General features: G+C 48.7%; 1 protein-coding gene across 3 annotated transcripts in view; it reads left to right on the top strand.

Annotated features, from left to right (window-relative positions):
• The window catches only part of LOC118233930 (double-stranded RNA-specific editase B2-like), a 71,244-nt gene that overhangs the window by 38,991 nt on the left and 12,194 nt on the right, over positions 1-20,059 (top strand). For all 3 annotated transcript variants that reach the window (XM_035430086.1, XM_035430087.1, XM_035430088.1), the window contains exons 2-4: positions 3,160-3,234; positions 3,808-4,817; positions 17,948-18,062. In XM_035430086.1, the coding sequence (XP_035285977.1) occupies positions 3,160-3,234; positions 3,808-4,817; positions 17,948-18,062 (1,200 nt within the window). The remainder of the gene's footprint in view (positions 1-3,159; positions 3,235-3,807; positions 4,818-17,947; positions 18,063-20,059) is intronic.

The raw sequence follows: 20,059 nt of genomic DNA, 5'->3' as shown, positions 1-20,059 counted from the left end.
TGTACCCACTGATTTGAGGCAATTACATGCCCAGCGCTGGTGTTAAACACAATTATGCTATATCTTTGGTGACTGCAATGAAAACGGCAGTTAGACATAAAAATATGCAACTGTGACTAATTCCTTCCTCGTTGCTTACCGATGAAAACACGACGGGATGATTCACGCAAATTTATGAGTCATTTTTTATCTAAATGCTGCTCGCCCCTAATCGCAAAGAACGGGGGGAAATTACATACTCACCTTTATGGCAAAAAAATGTTTATTTATAATTAACTGAAGGGCAAATGCTCACTGAAGAGTTTACGTCTGTGTGAGATCATCACTGGTGCTCGAAACCACTTTCATAACGGCCACATTTATGAATTTCTGAAATGATGCAGTCCCCCCCCCCCCCCCCCGCTTTCTTATTAATTTTAATGATGTTATGAATATGGGCATGGAAAACTTTTGAAGCCCTCACACAATGATTTCATGAGATGTACATTATACGACCAAAAGTATTTGGACAACCCTTGGTCTGGGGGGTTGGGGGGGGGGGGGGTGGGCGCGGGCGTGGGCGTGGCGGCGCGGGCGGGCGTGGGGTCCGTTCCACACTCTTGCTGCAGTGGAATTTCTCCCGTTTGTCCTCATTTCAGATGGTACGTGTAGCGCTGCGTAAAAAGGAGCCGTCGGCTCAGTCAGAGGGGGTGCAGGTTTTTAATGTATATGTTCCAGCACCGTTTCATATTTTTTAAATTTTTATTACGGCTGCGAAACCGCGATAATCCCCCGGCCTTAATTACGGGCTCAGGACGAGGGGCCGGGGCGGGGGCCCCTTCGTTAACTCTGCTAAATTAGACCTGTCCCGGCAGAGGAGGGCCATATTTCACTCGTGTGAAATTGCGTTTCCGTTATCTTTACGCGCCAGCCCGCGGAAGCGCGCGGAGCTCGACGCCGCCGCCCCGGTGCGCGGGGCGGACTCCTCCGCCGCGCTGTCGCCCGCCGCGTAATGAACTGACCGCGAACGCGCGCCTGCCTCCGGCGAGATTCACGACTTCCCCGCCGACGCCGGAGGCGCTGAAATAAAATCGCGGCGTTGCTCTTTGAGCGCCGCTTTACGGCACAGTTTGTGTAGCGGTAACGTGGGAGTGTGACCTCACGGCACCCAGACTGCTCTGAACCAATCGTTGCATTTGGCCGTAGAGAGCAAATGGTTTTGATTGGTTCGAGGCTTTTCACTGACGTCTCGTTGCGACTGTGCGGTTCAGTGATGGGGACACTGTGCCATAGGAGCTTATGTCTGTCAAAATGTAATGTGAACCGGTTACATGACAGGCTGTTCAGGCCCATCTAGGTTTGCGATTCTCTGACCCACTGAAATTAGCCTATATAGTACCTTCAGATTATATAAATCAGTATATAAATGTCAAATACAGTTGAATCAATAAGTACGTTTATTTACATGACTCGAGTTTATTGAAAACTTTTCTTTGCTTATTAGTAATCATCCATGAGTGTCACCCTGACTCAAATACTCTGCCAGCAGCGTAGACCGTTCATCGGGGGGAAAGAGAAAAATAAAACTTTGAAACTCTTCTCAGGAAGAACGCAGATAACATTTATTATGCTTCAGAGTCCTTTATTCTTTCACGCAATTTCATCCGAAACGCTGCTGCCTTTTCGAGCCCCTCTGCATATTCACGCAGTAATGCTTCTCTGAAGCGCTAGGCACGCAGGAGCCTGATCCCAGCACCAAATCTCGCTGCTTTAATGTGGGTTTGTGAGCTCCACACAAAAAGAAGCAGCGCTCATTAAAATCACTGAACACTCATAAGCATACCTATAAATATAATTACATATAAATTCTGCATATACTGCATAAATGTTGGAACAGTAGGAGAGGACGCTGTGTCATCATTGCCTGAAACAGGAAGTAGATTTTTGGGACGCGTGCGCCCTATAAGTGGTCTAGCTTGCTCCGCCTTACCAGGCTGTTGTCCATCCGTTGACTTTGTCCTCTTCTTTTTTTCCCCCCATCACTTTCTTGTTCTGTTGTGGGGCTCGTTGAAAGCTGCCGTTGATTGTTGTGAAGTCCCGACATTAGCAAGCTAGCGAGGAACCAGACCTGGGTCAAATACATATTTTGTTTCGAATTCAAATACTTTTCTGTGCTCTGTTTATCTTACGTGTTATAATTAAGCCAGCCAATATGACCAGAAGGCGGAGTTTGAACTTTTTGAGAGTATTTCGTTGGTTGCAATACACCGGACAAGATCAGTAAAGCGCAGAAAAGTGTTTGAATCCAAAACAAATAGGCCTACGTATTTGACCCGGGCCTGTGAGGAACGTGCTTCCGGCCTGTCGGTTAAACCCAGCGTGGAAAGGGTTGGTCTGCGTGACGCTTTTCACGGGACAAACAGGAAGTGCGAGCCGTTTCTCTCGGTCGGCCTGCTGCCGTTCTCCAGCTCAGCACACCTGATGTATATTTCGCTTACTCTGCAGAAATATGTCTGTCCCATATATGGAGGTCCAGTGTGTTTTTTCATCTGCCATTTTCTTGTGACGATGGCTGGCTGTTCTGATGATTTAGCATTTAAGGCATTGACATTGATTTATTTGTATTATAAGAAACTGTCACTCAAAATGTGCAGTATAGCCTATATGAACTTGTACTGAGCAATGCGTTGAATAATATGTGGAAATATACCAACTGGGTGTCGAAGACCTACTATTTATTGTGTATCAAATATATGGTATCACTTTACAATGAGGTCACATTAATTAAATTAATTGGCATTAACTAATGTACTTGTTAACTACTAACTACAGAAAAGTTCATCTCTACAGCTTTGTTAATGTATTTGTACACCATTAATTCATGCTAACAACTACATTCATTAATGCCAATTCCTGGGCCCTTATTGTGAAGTGTTACCAAAAATCACACGTACTACCACAGTGGGCTGCATCTGAATATAACCAACAGAACGCACTGCCAAGCAGAAATAACACTATAATGGCATGTGTCGGAAGATGCATTTGGAGCGCCTCCGTGTACTGAAATGTATAATTATGAGTATTACAGTGCCTTTCTGCAGTGTGTGACGGGCTGTTTCTCTGCGCTCGGAGTGGAAGGGTTCTTAAGTTAACGGAGATTTCCTCCTCTTTGGTTTCCAGGAAAAGTCAGCATGTGGTCTTCGCTCGTCGGTCCTTTCAGGCACTTCAGTCCTGGGGAGGACGAGGACAGTCTGAGTGAGTCATTTATTTTACCTGCCCCCCCCCCCTCCACCCTCCCGTCTCCCCCCCCTCCCCGCCTTTCTCTGATGAGCAGTATTAATGTGCTGACTGTACCTTATCAGGATCTTTACCTGCAATCTGGAGCCTGTCCAGCTGCTCATTATTCTGAACATGATTTTGAAGTGCACACGCGCGGACGCGCACACACACACACACACACACACACACACACGCACGCACACACACACACACACACACTGACACGCATGCGCGCACACACACACACACACAAGCAAACACACGCACAGCCTTCTCATGCTTGAATTTTTAAAAATCTGCTGTCAGCTTGCCCAAATTGTTTTAATCATTAAGCACACAATAAATTGTGGACTTATGCATATGCTTCGTGAATAAACTGCTCATTCTCCTCTTTATCCTGGTAATGGATCGGAAAGGATTTAGCGGATATTTTAGTTCCAGCGCATTCTGTGCGCAGTTGGTGGTGTTAAACGCTGAACGAGTGTATTTCTGGCCTTTTCCCCTGAGAGAGCGTCTTGCCAGTCGGCCATGTTTGTCTTCTCTCACCAGGCACCAGCAGCACCGAGGTGAAGGAGAACCGCGATTTCGGAAACATCGACGACCGCGCCGTCGCCCCCCACTGTCGCCGCCACCGCCGTCAATCGCCCTGGCGCTGGGACACGCCCGGGGGCGGGACTTCCTGTGCGAAGAGGAAGCGGCCGCTGGTGGAGGAGGGGGCCGGTGGCGGCGGGGGCGGGGGGGCGGCGCACAGGAAGTGCTCTTGGCGCGCGGCGCAGAAGAACGCGGTGGTGCAGCTGAACGAGCTGCGCCCGGGCCTGCGGTTCGAGGTGGTGTCCCAGACGGGCCCCGTGCACGCCCCCGTCTTCGCCGTGCGCGTGGAGCTCCACGGCCTCGCCTTCCTGGGAGAGGGCCCCACCAAGAAGCAGGCCAAGATGCGGGCGGCCGAGCTGGCCCTCCGGTCCTTCGTCCAGTTCCCCAACGCCTCGCAGGCGCACCTGGCCCTGGGCGCCCCCGGGGGACCCCCTCCCGACTTCACCTCCGACCGGGAGGGCTTCCCCGAAACGCTCTTCAAGGGGTTCGAGCCCCTGTTGCTGGGCAACGCCGTCCCCCGCCTGAGGCCTGCCGCCGAGGAGCCGCCCCCCGCCGCCGCCTGTCGCCGCGGGAGACCGGCCTGCCACGCCCTGGAGCTGAGGCGCGTCCCGGCGGCCAGGCCGGGGCACTGCAGGACGGCGCCCCCCGCTGGTCGGGCGGAGACGCCCGTGGTGCTCCTGAACGAGCTGCGGCCCGGGCTGAGGTACGCCTGCCTGGCGGGGGGCGGGGCCCGGGGGCGCGGCCAGGCCGGGGGGAGGGGCGGGGCCAGGGGCGGGGCCGAGAGGAGCTTCGTCATGGCGGTCCGGGTGGACGGGCGGATCTTCGAGGGGTCGGGGCGGAGCAAGAAGCTGGCCAAACGGCAGGCCGCGCTGGCAGCGCTGCAGACTCTCTTCAGCGCCCGGCTGCCCCCCCCAGAGAAGATGCCCTGCCAGCCCCCCAGCAGGAGGAAAGGCCTGCTGTTACCACAGGTGAGCAAGACCCCCCCCCAATCCCACACTGCCCCCCAGCAGGAGGAAAGGCCTGCTTCCACCACATTGAGGGGCCCCCCCCAGGCCCCCTCAATCCACACTGATACTTCGTACACGACTTGGCATCACAATCTAAACTTGTGGGCTCATATGACTCCAATCAGGTGATACCTTTCAGGTTGGGGGAAGGGGGGGTGGCCATAGTTACGACCCTGACAGGTTTTATTTATGTCTTTTATTTAGTCTGATCCTCCATTATCACCCGCTGCAGCTACTCTTTCTGTTATGAATACCTGCAGACTGGAATGGCTGCTGGTCCTTGCTGCAGAGAGGGGTTCCTTGAAACATCTGGAAGTGGAGGGGGGTTGCGGGGGGGGGGGGGATATTGAAACTGCCCGTTTTAGCACCTGTCCCCGACGTGCTGGATGGTCTTCTGACAGGTTGCCTCTGGTTCCCCCGAAGCTTGCTGTATTTTTGCATACTCACTCGGTACAGTACATTACTGTATTCTCATGTCTCTGATCGCCTCGTGGTTTCCGGGCAGCTGTTTCTCCTGAACTCTCCTGTTCAGGAGAATTCTGATGAGAGAGGGGGGTTCCGGAACTTTCCGTTCTGTTTCTGTTTACCCCGCATTGCACTCTGACCAATCACGAGGCACTGGTGACCCTAAAGCAGTCTTAAGCCCATTGGCTTGTGTGCTTTTAAGGGGCCAAGGAAGTGAGTCAGTAAGAAGAGAGGGCAGTGTGTTCATTTTGGAAAGCCAGCGTTGCCCAGTTAATGTATTCTGTGCCGTCATAAAAAATAAATGAAAAGTAAAAGGGTGCCGGGATAACGAAGCCAACTGTCACCGTTGCCGTGGGAATGAGAGGGCTCTGGAATATCTCGAGATCGGTCTGGAAAGGTTTTGTGTTTGTTTGTTTGTTTGCGTCGTCCTAACTGGGAGGGTGTCTTTTTTTTGTTTGTTTATGTGTCTGCGTCTCGCTCTCTCAGCATTAATGCAGTCTGTGGCCTGAAGTTAGCGGAAGATAACATGGAGCATGGGGTGGCAGTGTAGTATAATGGGTAAGGAGCTGGTCTTGTGACCTAAAGGTCCCAGGTTTGATCAAGGTACTGTATCAGTACATATCCAGCTGTGTAAATGGATGCAATGTAAATGCTGTGTAAAAAGTTGTGTAAGTCGCTCTGGATAAGAGCGTTTGCTAATTGGCTGTAATGTAATGTATAATAATATAATGAAGCAGATAGACAAGCTGCAATTCAGTCTTCTCATTAGATGCGTAACATGAAAATTGCAGTTAGGATCAGAAATGCCTTAAGTGGATTAAGGAAACTGGTTTCTTATCAGTTGGTTGCAGAAAAAAAAAAACCCCAAAAATTGGAATTATGGGAGTCCTGTTTTTCTTTAGAAAGTTAACTACTGAAACGGTGAACATTAGCTTTGCCCTGTAGTGGTATCTGTATGAATATTCTTTCAACATTTTTAGTGTGCAATTTCTGTGTGTGCAGTGTGCACGGTTGAGGGAGGTATCTGCAAAATCCAAGGTCGAGGTTACGTTCTCTAAATCGTTCATCGGACCTCCCTGGGGGTGTCGGGACCCCCCAGTTTGGGGATCTGGTGCGTTGGGCTAGAGGCGGGTCATAAATAAGTAGCCACTCATTAAGTGGGTCCTCAGTTTGTGTAGTTTCAGGGAAAAGACCCCGCAGTGAAGGATGCAGCCCTGAATTTGACCTGTGTGTGTGTGTGTGTGTGTGTGTGTGTGTGTGTGTGTGTGTGTGTGTGTGTCTGTGTGTGTCTGTGTGTGTCTGTGTGTGTCTGTGTGTGTGTGTGTAGTGTGTAGTGTGTGTGTGTGTGTGTGTGTGTTTCTAAACGGAGTTCCTCCAATTGACATTCCCTACAAGTCTACTGGATCCGGCAGGCAAATATTATCCTGTCCTTCCAGCAACATCGACCAAACAGCCTGCTGATCTGTTTCTGCAGTGCCTGTGTTTAAGATATGTTGCCATATATTTAGAAATATAGTTTCATATATTTGGGTAATGCATATGAATATGTAGAGACACTCCAGTAATTTTACAAAATACTTTCCAATAAATGCTAACATATTTTTCATTTTGTTTAATACATTCAGTTGGTTATAATAAGATACAGTGCAGACAATTGGTATCAGAATTCTTCTCTAATACTTAGTTTAAAAAATAAAAATAAACTCCAGGTGGTCTGTATATCCCGTTGATAGCAATGTGGTAATAATTGATACGTTTTCAAATTTATTCTATCCAAATGACAATATATTGTACATTTCCAGTAAAGGTTTTGCATTTTAAGCATAATTCAGTGTTATATCTTCGTATCTTTGGTATATGTGCTGCAAATACAGCCAGAACGGGATATTGTCGATATCAATAAAATGAAATAAAATTAGTATGAGTGTCCACATCAATAATATTTAAAAAAATGTAATAGTATCAATACCAATAAAAAGAAACAAAACGAGTAAAAATATCAATATCTGTAAAATAATATAAGAGCTGCTCTTTGTGCTTCTCGTTAAAATTCCCTCCTAATGTCCCGGATCTGGCGCTCAAAAAGGTCCTCTCGAGCAGCGTAAAATCCTCCGCTTCGTTTCCGCGGTAAAAAAAAAAAAAAAGACGGATTCTGGGAGGATTCGCCTCGTCGAGTTTCAGCCCCTGCCGTGGGTCACCCGGGAGAAAGCGCTCAAAGTCAGACGCGCAGGTGACCGTCGCGGCGGCAGCCGCTCTCTGGGAGCGCGCGTTCCACACGGCGGCAGGCTCGACACGGCGGCAGGCTCGACGCGCGGCGAACGGGGAACTTCGCCGCTCGTCAGTCGGCTACGACACGCGACTCGGTGCGGCGCGCTCTGCGGAATACCGCGCAGGAATAAAGCGCTATAATGCGCCATATTAAACTGTACTGTTACAATGGCGGCGTTGTGTTTGGACTCCCACCCCCCCCCCCCACCCCCCCACCCCCCCCACCGGCAGCTGGCTGTTCTTGCCGTATGCAGTACGCTACTACTACTACGCTGATGCCGCTGTTCGATTTCATGGCTGAACGATTTAAGCTGCTGCTGAGGACCAAGACGGAGCCAGGTAGTGGGGGGCGGGGCGGGGGGGGGGGGGGAGGCTCGCTCGCTACGAAAGAGAACACACAGTGGCTTTCGGTTTGACTGAGGACACGGAATTCTGATACAGGCATCGTATGTTTTTCGGCAGGCAAAACCGGCCGTCCGAGTAAGACTTGCCTCTGGCTCCTTTTAAAAGGACGAAGAGAAAAGAGGGGAAAGGAAGTCGCTTCGTCCGGCACTTTTTTTTTTCTTTTTCTATCTCCCTCGTGCGGGATTGGATTTCTCAGTGAAGCTGCACGCGCCGCTGCACACACCCCTGCTGTCTGTGCAGGTGTCCAGGTAACGAGACGGTGCGGACGGCCTCACTCTGAGCAGGCCGCTCCTCACACAGCGTCTGAGGGGAGCGCGTCCGACGCAGACCATGCCACACGCCCGTCTTTATTCTCGCCGGTCTGCGTTTTAATAAGGGAATAAAAGCCGGGGGGGCCGAACGTAACGAACGCCGGACCCCTCGGACGTCTGCTTCAAACGAGGCCTTTCATTTTGCTACCTCAATCTACCATCCTCCATGAATAACACGGTCACGTGACACCCCTGGGAGGGAGATTCGGGCAGTTCGGGAGCCCCCCCCCCCCCCCCACACCAACACAGAATTTAATTAATAGCTTCACCCTTCCCCCTCACAGGTTTTGGGCGAAGAACAATAAACTAAAACAACAAAGCCAAAACAAAAAAAGACAAAATAAAGCGAAGTTTAGCGACACCTTTTCAACTCGCCGCTCGTAGCTGGCCAGCTTTTCAACGGTGGATTTGTTTTCTTCCTTTTTGTGCTTTTTGAGGCAAACGAAACACAAAAACTCGCTCCTGGTCTCGGCCCCCCGAACTGTGCAGGGCAGCACCACCTTTACGCACCTGGGCTGATTATTTAACGCCGCCCAGGTGCGTGTGCACGTTCCCGCCATGTCTGCGTCGCCGCGACCAATCCGCTTCCCCGGTGGACCGAATGCTGCAAATCCCAAAGAATAATGGCTGGGAAATTAAGAGGGGAGTGTTTGAGGCCAGTGAGACCAAACTTCAGAAATATTACCCTACCCTCACACACAAATGAAATGTTTACAGAGAACCCGCTGTCTCCTTATGAATAAATATCAGTGGTTTCCCTGGGAACTTAACGTTTGATGTCTATATATAACTAAAGCATTGAAAATAAATGTCAGCGTGCTTTTGAACCCTAGGGGTGGTAATTATGGTAAATTAGGATCGATTAATGCGTATGTGTCCGAGCAAATACTCTCCGTAGGTTTTCCGTTTTTGAAGTTCCTACCTGGGCAATTTCTCCAAGAGGTGAGACCAGCTAAAAAACCAGCTTGAGGCTCAGTCCTCTAAACGTAAAAAAAAGTATGTTTTAATGAACTCTGATTTTTTTTTTTTGCTCAGGTAGTGCTCATCCCAGGAGAGGCAGTCTGGGTAATGAGTCTCCGTGTAGAACAGAATCCCGCCCGTTTCCGGCGCGGTTTTAACCGCCTCATGCGAGCGGCTTGGCGGGTTTTCCCGTCTTTGTTCCGCGAGATTTTTATTTTCATTTTCTCACAGAACTGCGTTCGTCGCCTCTGTGATGTTCTGAAGAAGCCGGACTCCCACGGTCCAGCGAGAGGTTTCAGCTCTCCCAGTTGGCAACTTCCCGAGCAAAATGTCATTACTTTATAAGGCAACTTTATGAGGCAACGTGTGAATTAAGTGACCTTTTCTCAGGACCCACCTATGAGCAGCGATGGACAAATGGCAAAGATGACGGAGAAATTTCAATTTCTGAAATTTTTCTCCTGTTTTTCTCTCTCAATTTAGGACGTGTGATTATGCTCAACAGTCAGCGCGAGCTCGAACCCAGGCATGCGCTTCCTTTTGAAGCGCGTTGTCTTGTTGCTGCTCTTCTGCCTCACAACACAGTGGACAGTCTGGTTCAGGCACAGATGAGTCAAAGGAAGACACTCTATGCAGCCCGAAATGCGAGGGATTGGCCTGCATGGATCGCTAGGTTGTGATGAGTTTTAGCACAATTTTTTACTTTGTCTATTACATTACACTTTGGACCCTTCTGTCCGAAGTGACGTGCAATAAGTGCATTCCGAAGATCTTTGGAACAACTACAGAACACAGGCCACTACAATTCTCATTAATTATCGGTTATCCATAGGCATGAACATCATGTCTAGTTCACGTAGTAAGTATAGGTTATGAAGTCAGTAACGTTATGGCAAGTCATGAACTACAAGTGAGGCATGATCACTAGAGATGTGAGAAAGAGCTACAACATCAAGATGATAGTACAAGTGCAACACAAAATGGCTGGATGAAGATACAAGTGTAACATGAAAGTGCTAAAAGATGAAAATACCAGGATATGCGTGATGTAAGACAGTGATCCGAGATTGGGAGTAGCCCTGCGGAGGAGTAGAGTAGCATTAGTCAAGGTGCAGTCTGAAGACATGTCTTCAGACCACGGGGGGAAATGGGCAATGACTGAGTGGATCGTAGAGGAACGGGGAGTTCGTTCCACCACTGGGGAGCTGGGGTGGAGAAGCTCCACGGTCGGGACGAGCGAGAACCGTTCACCCAGAGTGGAGTGGTGGAGCTATTGTATGTCCCTTTTCCAGCATACCAACTCACCTCCTTGAAAATGATCCCAAATATTGTCAGGTATTGAAATACCTAAGCCGAATCAATCTATGCCCTGAAATACCTATTCAAACTACGATGCAATGACAATGTGAACTCCACATAACAGGCATTGCAATGCTTGACTCGGACGGATGTCTCTGTTATGCTAAATCTAGCTTGCGACCTGAACATATTTTTACCCACTTGAAAGTGCGCTGAAGTGTGATTTTAATGGATTTCATTCCTTGTTCAAATATCTCCCGTCACCAGTGTTTTGACATTCCCCCACATGTAGCACATTTCTCTGACTGGAATTAATTATCAAGTGCAGCTGAGAAGTAATGAAACCGTAATTAGCTTTCACCTGGGTGTGTGTGTGTGTGTGTGTGTGTGTGTGCGTGCGTGCGTGTGTGTGTGCCTGTGCATGTATGTGTGTGTGTCTGTGCATGTATGCATGTGTGTGTGTCTGTGCATGTATGTGTACGTGTGTGTGTGCGCGCGCGCGCATGTGCGTGCGTGTGGGCATTCGTGTGTGCGTGCTTGTGCATATGTACATGTGCGTGCATGCATGTGCTTGTGGGCGTGTATGTGTGTGTGTGCGTGCGTGTGTGCATGTGTGTGTTTGTGGGCGTGTATGTGTGTGTGGGGATGCCTGTGTGTGTGTGTGTGCGTGCGTGTGTGAGTGTGTGTGTGCGTGCATGTGTGAGTGAGTGCGTGTGTGCATGTGTGTGTTTGTGGGTGACATATGGCTGTTTATTGTGTTAATTGGCCTCTCTCCCTGTCTAAATGGATATTGATTCTTACAGGTTAATGCAGTGGCTGGGATTTTTTGTCATGTTTGGGGTATTATGAGGACTTCAGGACTATTGGGGGTGTTATGAGGACTTCTGAACTGTTAGGGGTATTATGAAGACTTCAGGACTTCTGGAGATGGCAGATATTGCAAATTGGGGGGGGGGAGCACTTACTGTTTTGCACCCTACGGGCCACACAGTACTACAGGAGAGCCAGTGACTATTTTACACTCTACAGTCCCCACAGTACTACAGGAGAGCCAGTGACTATTTTACACCTTACAGTCCCCACAGTACTACAGGAGAGCCAGTGACTATTTTACACCTTACAGTCCACACAGTACTACAGGAGAGCCAGTGACTGTTTTACACCTTACAGTCCACACAGTACTACAGGAGAGCCACTGACTATTTTACACTCTACAGTCCACACAGTACTACAGGAGAGCCAGTGACTATTTTACCACTTGGTCTATACAGTACTACAGGAGAGCCAGTGACTATTTTACATATTACAGTCTACACAGTACTACAGGAGAGCCAGTGACTATTTTACATATTACAGTCTACACGGTACTACAGGAGAGCCAGTAACTATTTTACACCTTACAGTCCACACAGAATTGCTCTCTCCTGGCCCTTAGCAGTCGGGCAATTATGCTTCGATATTTCTGGAAAGCAGTTTTTCATGAGAAGGTTATAACCGTAATGGACTGCCTCACCTTTGACCTTTTGAGCCCGTAAAATGCGCTATTCTGCACCGGCATGCATTTTACACGCTTGGTGAAATCGGGTCCGTAAAAAGGGAAATTTGCAGGAGTTCAGAAATGTGAGGCCTGAAATCACTGAATGAAATGGTGTATATGCACAGTGTGCTGGTTGTCCTGACAACCATAGGCTATTTATTTTTTGAAAAATTACTTCTGGTACTTCTGGTACCATGCATTAAAAAAACACATCACACATCATTTAAAAAATAATCAGGAGCCCAGCAGTTTCATACGGGGTTAGGAGACAACCGTGCCCCTGGTGAATTGTGGTTATTGCTGGTTATCTCCATTCAGGCGCGATAGGTGACTCTCATACCCGACCTTTCCATGACCTCAGTGTGAATGAGTGTGTGTGTGTATGTGTATGAGTGTGGGTGTGTGTGTGAGTTCGATTTTCTCCAAAGTCCAAAGCCCTCCTCTACTGTACCTACTCTCTCACAGGGGTCGTGGGTGACATGATTGTGACATCATACATCATGGCCATGCCGTAGCCAATCATGTGAAAGGTCGATCACCTGGCACAGGCGTAACGATGTAAACCTCATCGCTTCCGCTTCCCTGAACCTTACATGACTTCCCTCTCAGCAACTTGAACGTCCTTTGAGGACCTGAGTTTGTTTCTTCGTCTCAGTTTTTAATTTGGGCGAAAACAAACGAACGCTAGGGAACGCAAGCTCAGCGTTTCATCCCTGGTTATGAAACCCTTTCTTGTTAGTCAACTTGTAGCTTTATTCATTTAAATGACACAGTTCACACAAGGTACTGTAGCCCCATGTGCTTTACATATAATAAGCAAAAGAGCAATTATGGACAGCAGATTTCAGTCTGTAAGACGGAGTTAGAGAAGGGCAGCAGTGTGGTATAATGGGTAAGGAACTGGTCTTGTAACCTAAAGGTCGTAGGTTCGATTCCCGGGTAAGGACACTGCCGTTGTACTCATTGAGCAAGGTGCTCAACCTGCATTGCCTCAGTACACATCCAGCTGTATAAAATGGATGCAGCGTGATAAAGGCTGGTAAAAGTTGTGTAAGTCGCTCTGGATGAGTTTAATGAAATGTAAGAATTAAAGAGTGATCTGGACATACCAGTAGATAAACTGAAAGACTCAAAGTGTCGACGGCAGGTCGCTACAGGGCCGCTAACAGTCCGCGGTGTGTTTGCTCGTCGGGTGTGTTTTTCCCGGTGTGAGCTGCTTTTGGTGCGTCTCCCAGTTCCCTTGCTGGCTGTGCAGAAAGGGGGGGGTGGGGGGTAGGGAGGGGGGTGGGAGGGGGGGGTACCTTAAGCTATAAATCAAATGTCAGGTGTGACAGTCAGGCTGAGCTGCGTCAGTGCTGTATGATGGATGGCAGGCTGGAAGGCTTCTGGAGGGGGTCTGGAGCCGGCTGCTGAACACCGTGTTGGACTCACTGAACATTGGCACCGCGCTGAACCAGCTGAACACCGCGCTGGACTCGCTGAACACCGGCACTGCGCTAAACCAGCTGAACACCGCGCTGGACTCGCTGAACACCGGCGCTGGACTCGCTGAACACCGGCGCTGGACTCGCTGAACACCGCGCTGGACTCACTGAACACCGTGCTAAACCAGCTGAACACTGGCACTGCACTGTAAATTTTATGCGCTATCCCGTTCATATGATTAGCATAAGGAAACACCCATGTACAAATACAGATAAGAAAAAAAAATGATGAATGCCGAAATGTTCTTGGTAACGTTCTTACATGCAGTTTACGATCAAATGTGATCGTACGCTCGTTTTGTGAATGAGGCCCAGTGAGTGTAATAGGAAAAGTATGTAAAAATTGGAAAAAGTGCTAATTTAAAAAAAAAAATTTTTTTTTAAAGAAACTATTAGTAAAAAAATAAAGGCACACACAATCCTCCGTCAGAGTGAGGCCTGTTGTGAATTCTTCCTTCCCGTCCCGTCCTATCCTCGACGGCCCGTTCCCGTCAACATCACATCTGTTCAGTCAGAGCAAATGGGACTCGAGGTCCCGTCGGTTTGCTGAACAAAAGTAAAAATGTATTTTTAAAATATTTTTTCTTCTTCAAAAAAAAAAAACTTGCGCTCAGTTTCCCCTACTCCCCATACTCTGACAGTTAGCTCATGGCATCAAACCCCCCAAACCCCCAGACCCCTAAACCCCCAAACCCCCCACCCCGGCTTCTGCTGTTTCAGTTCCCATTAAAACACATTCCTCCGCTATGCTAATCTTTCCGAACGTTTTTGTGTGTGTGTGTGTGTTTGTGTGTCTGTGTGTGCATGTATCTGTGTGTGCGAGTGTGTGTGTGAATGTATCTGTGTGTGTGTGTGTGTGTGTGTGTGTGTGCAAGTGTGTGTGTGCGCATGTATCTGTGTCTGTGTGTGCGTGCGCGTGCGCGGTCTGTGTGTGCAAGTTTCTGTGTGTGTCTGTGTGTCTGTGTGTGTATATTCTACAGATAAAAGATGGCACAAAATGCTGGTTTATGTACCCCTGCAGGCAAGGATATAATAAGAATCCATTATTTCTACCATTTCCAGAAGTTTCTCTCAACTGCCTTTCCTGGGGGGTTCAGGAATAATTTTGCACCCCCCCCCCTCCCCCATTCCACCCCCCTCCTTCCCAATTGGCTTTGGGATTTGCCGTTTTCTCAAGGATAACAAATAGCGCTACAGAGCCATTGCGTAAATGCGCTTGCAGTTGCATTTACGAATTTTGACCTATTTTTTCCTTCTATGACCTATTCATTATTTGAGTCAATAAGGCTGCCATCTTAGTTCAGAGGGGCACAGATGAATCGTGTCTGAACACCGCTGTTTTAGGTTGTATGTTCACCCATAAATTGTGCAGTGCTGCAATATCTTTGACTGATATTTGATGATATATTTTATTTCAACACATCATGTCTAATAAGGGATAGCAGAGGCATTGCTGTCATAATTCTACCCATGAAAAGCCTTTTTCTCACTCACTACAGGCATAAGTAAGATGTGTTCTGGAAACCTCCGTGTGTGTGTGTTAGGTGGGGGGTGATTTGGGAGTAAAGATGGAGTGATGGACGCGTGACACATCTCACTGTCATGCAGTCATGCCCATGTCCGTAAAGGGCTTATGAGCTTGCTTATAAACTGCTTAGTTTTATTTTCCGTAAGTCCATCAATGCCCCTGTATTAAGCCAAATGCTACTTGTTTCTAAGCATCACACAGTACAGTATGTGTTAGTAACGGGAGTCCAGTTTTCCTGTGGGAAATTAGTATGTGGAGTGACAGGTCGGCGTGTTACGCGCTGCCTGCTGCATGTGGAACGTGCCACGCCCGCTCTGGAGCCCGTGCTGTCCCCTGCCACGCCCACTCTGGAGCCCGTGCTGTCCCACGCCTGCTCTGGAGCCCGTGCTGTCCCACGCCTACTCTGGAGCCCGTGCTGTCCCGGGCCACGCCCACTCTGGAGCCCGTGCTGTCCCACGCCCACTCTGGAGCCCGTGCTGTCCCACGCTCACTCTGGAGCCCGTGCTGTCCCACGCCCACTCTGGAGCCCGTGCTGTCCCGGGCCACGCCCACTCTGGAGCCCGTGCTGTCCCACGCCCACTCTGGAGCCCGTGCTGTCCCGCGCCACGCCCACTCTGGAGCCCGTGCTGTCCCACGCCCACTCTGGAGCCCGTGCTGTCCCACGCCCGCTCTGGAGCCCGTGCTGTCCCACGCCCGCTCTGGAGCCCGTGCTGTCCCACGCCCACTCTGGAGCCCGTGCTGTCCCACGCCCACTCTGGAGCCCGTGCTGTCCCACGCCCGCTCTGGAGCCCGTGCTGTCCCACGCCCGCTCTGGAGCCCGTGCTGTCCCACGCCCACTCTGGAGCCCGTGCTGTCCCACGCCCACTCTGGAGCCCATGCTGTCCCACGCCTACTCTGGAGCCCGTGCTGTCCCGCGCCACGCCCACTCTGGAGCCCGTGCTGTCCCGTGCCACGCCCACTCTGGAGCCCGTGCTGTCCCGCGCCACGCCCACTCTGGAGCCCGTGCTGTCCCACGCCCACTCTGGAGCCCGTGCTGTCCCCCGCCGCCTCGCCTCATCGACGAAACATCGCCGACGTTAGCGCTTCTGTCGCTGGATTTCTCAAGTTTTCAGATCCTGTCAGCACCTTTTTTATCGCTCTTATTCCCCCCCCTCCCCCCCCCTTTTAGAAATGTGCCAATCTGCGGCTCGTATTGCTTTCCAGCGTCGGCTGGGCTATCGCAGTTCTTGTCCTGCGGGGTGTTTGGGGGAAAGGAACGCCGGTGCGAAACCGTGCTCAGCACTGCTCGGCCTCGTATGAACTGCGCCACGTGGGAGACTGACAGACACGCGACATTCCATCACATCCAGAACGGTTATTAAACTCAGTGCATGTTTCCTGGTAAAATATAAGATAAATAAGTTAATGAAATAAATGGCTTGGAAGGGTCGTCGCCTGGAAGCCAAGTACCTCCAGCCTTGACTTTATAGAATTTAGACGTGCTCATATAGTGCATAATGACATCAAGAACTACTTGTATGTGATGCTATCAGAAGACTTACAGATTTTAGAACTGCTCATACATTGTGATGTCACAATGCAAATGAACTGGACGGTCGACTTCATTACTGGAGGTTCAGCTTTAGTGTAGCTGACTTGAGGATTTTAGAATTGCTTATATGTAATGATGTCACAATATATAACGTAGACAATTATGTGATGTGTGTACTGAGAATTTGTGATGTCATTCTGTGTCTTAAATCAAGTGACAAATCAAGGACCCGTGTAGGAGGTCTGAAGAGCAAAATTTAGGAATATTGCTTTTCACGAGAGCATTTTTACAACTGTTATTTTTTTAATGTTACAGCCAAACAAGATATTGCACTCTGAGTACGACCAGTTTAACTCAAGCATACCACCATCAGTCACCGATGATCAATGAAAAACAAACTGACACCAAAAGTACTTGTCAGGATTTGTTTAGTAAAAAACATATGTACGGTAATTGATGTGATTTTTTCCCCCGGTGCCATGCATGTTAAAGTGATTAATTGCTCTGAGTTTTATTAATTTGTCTGGGAGTTGGGAGGCCCCTGTTCCACTTCTCGCTGTGAGAGCAGAATACCACAGGCAAGGACACCCTCTGTCCACCCTGCGCCCCCCCCCCCCCAGTCCCACAGAATACCACAGGCAAGGACACCCACAGCCCCCCCACCCCCCAGTCCCACAGGCAAGGACACACTCTGTCCACCCTGCCCCCCCCCCTCCCCCCCAGTCCTGCAGAATACCACAGGCAAGGACACCCTCTGTCCACCCTGCGCACCCCCCCCCCTTGAGTCCCGTAACCATGCCACCAGCTACAAATGCCCTCCACCCCACCCCCCCCCCCCGCGCACATAACTCACTGCCCTGCTGAGGCTAGCGCGGGCTAGCGCGCTGCGTAATTGTGTTTTAAACGGCCCCGTTCCCCCCCCGGCCCCGTTCCCCCCGCACCGCTGTGCCCTTGAAGCCCAGCGCTGTCGCCCGGGTCCCCAGGAAAGGTTCCCCGGTCGCGAGGCGCACTGTCCGCCATCGAATAGTCTCACACGATCGCGGAGGAGGCCAGTGAAGGACAACTTACCCTGATAACTGACCCATTTACTGAATTAAACTCACAATGACTAACCTCTGACTGTAGTTGTGCATGTTGAACACATTCTGCCAGGTGTGTTAATGCGCATATATCTAAAAACCAGAGTGGTGGAAAAAATCATTTCTGAACACTATGCGCACATCCATGTCTAACAGAGAAATAATAGAGTAATTTATTATTATTAATTGTTATTATTAATAAAGTGCTGCTCATGTCTTTTCAGGAGTTGGCGGATGCCATATCGCGCCTGGTGATGGAGAAGTACCTGGAGCTGGCAGAGAGCTGCACCCACCTGTGTGCCCGGCAGAAAGCACTGGCGGGAATCGTGATGACCAGAGGTGGGGGAAGTCTGTTGAACTATATATATATATATATATATATATATAAATGTACTTTTCTGTGCTCTGTTGATCTGGCCTGGTGTAATTGAGCCTGCCAAAATGACCAGAAGGCGGGGTTTTGCACTTTTAGAGAGTATTTCATTGGTTCCAATATACCACACAAAATCAATAAAGCGTAGAGAAGTATTTGAATCCAAAACAAATACGTATTTGACCCAGGTCTGCTATATATATATATGCAAAATGAATTATTTACCAAACACAACACACAGAAGAGGACTGACTAGTACACCACTGTGCACCCTCATATATTATCATATAATATTGAAAGAGTATGAAGGGTGATTACAAGTACTTCAAATGCTTATTTATGAAAAGGGAAAACACTCCAGTGTCCATTTTAGTAAATGAAAAGTTTACGACATCCTTTTTTTTTGTCTTTTTTGAATGAATACAGGACTTTGGGACGGGCCCAGCTTTCTGGCCTAGTAAACGACCATTCCATAGTTGGGCTGCTTTTGATTTCTTTTCAATAGCAATGTGAATGCCGCCAGTAAAAGTCCTTGAGCTCGAACTGTGATTTGTGTTCTTTGATACTTTTCATAGTTTTTACTCCTCTGACACTCCTACCTTGTGCCATCAGTGAAACCCTGTCTTGTTTACATTAACTGGTTTGTTTGTAAAAAAAAAAAAAAAAATTTATTTTCTAATCCTTGGGGTTCCAGACACGAGCTCTCGAACAGAAATGTTTTTGTGGCGAACGAACAGACAAGGGAAGGGGACAGAGGACGCCTTGTCCCCGTTTCGGAAGATCTGTTGGGTGTTACTGGCACCAGGGTGCCCCCAGAATCTTAATTTGAGGCGACTCTGAGCCAGGGGACTCACCCCTAAATCAAAGACCATGGAGCATACTTAACATCAGGCTCTTTATGCATGTGTTTATGTATTTTTAAAAAAGGTGTTATGTTCAAATGGATTTCCCCCTTAAGGTTTTAGAAAAGTCGCATTTGTGTCGCACTCCTTAAAGGTGCACACTTAAAACATTCTTCCCCTTTCCAAGTGAACTAAAATGATTAATGTGTCTGTCCTTCTTTACGCCGTCTTTCGAGGCAGCCATTTTGAACCGAGTGAGAGAAATGCGATATTGCGGCAGTAATCGTTTCTGTGCTTTAGGGTGACGTTTGTAGTTTAGTTATAATGCTGCTCTTTATTGTGTTTTTTGTTGACAGTGTTCACCAGGGTGGTTAAGTTGCATATGAGGTTGTCTCCAGAGCCAGGGACAGATGAGTCTTTATAAATTGGGAGTGAAAATATGTGAATGAGAAGCCATCAGATAATAAACGAGAAAAGGCACAAGTCCACTGCTGCTATATAGGATCCCTCTGAGCCAGGTGAAAATGCCTAGAAAATGTTGATTTCCAGCTAACAAATTTATGATTAGAATATTTCTAGTGTCAAGCCACAGAGATTTTTTTTAAGTGTGTGTGCTGGTTTGTCTGTACATGTGTGTGTGTGTGTGCGAGCATGCACTTATGTGCGTGTGTGTACACCTGTGTGTGTGTGTATTTGTGTGTGTGCAGGTGCACCTGTGAGTGTGTGTGTATTTGCGTGTGTGCATGCCTGTGTGTGTGTCTGTTTCCATGTGTGCATGCCTGTGTGTGTGCATGTGCACTTGTGTGTGTGTGTGACGGAGAGAACCTGGGGTATTTTAAGGGATACTCCTTTGACCATTCCTCAGCATACCCATCATTACTGTATTTGCTCTCAGTCAGAAAGACGACACGCACTAGTGCCTGCAGAGCCGTGTAGAAGATAAGTTCTGCTGTTGCGCAGTGTGTACCCCTGAATGAAACCACTGACCCCTGTCTTCTGAAGATAAAAAGAGATTTTTCATCATCATAGAAGAGAGTACAACCAAGTGTGCTAGGGAGGTCTATCGCAAAAGTATACTTCATTCTGTCAAAAAAAAAAAACCCCTGATCAAGCACTTCCTT

The sequence above is a fragment of the Anguilla anguilla genome, chromosome 8 (genome assembly GCF_013347855.1).
Source record: "Anguilla anguilla isolate fAngAng1 chromosome 8, fAngAng1.pri, whole genome shotgun sequence".
NCBI lineage: Eukaryota > Metazoa > Chordata > Actinopteri > Anguilliformes > Anguillidae > Anguilla > Anguilla anguilla.
This window is presented reverse-complemented; position numbering and strand designations above follow the sequence as displayed.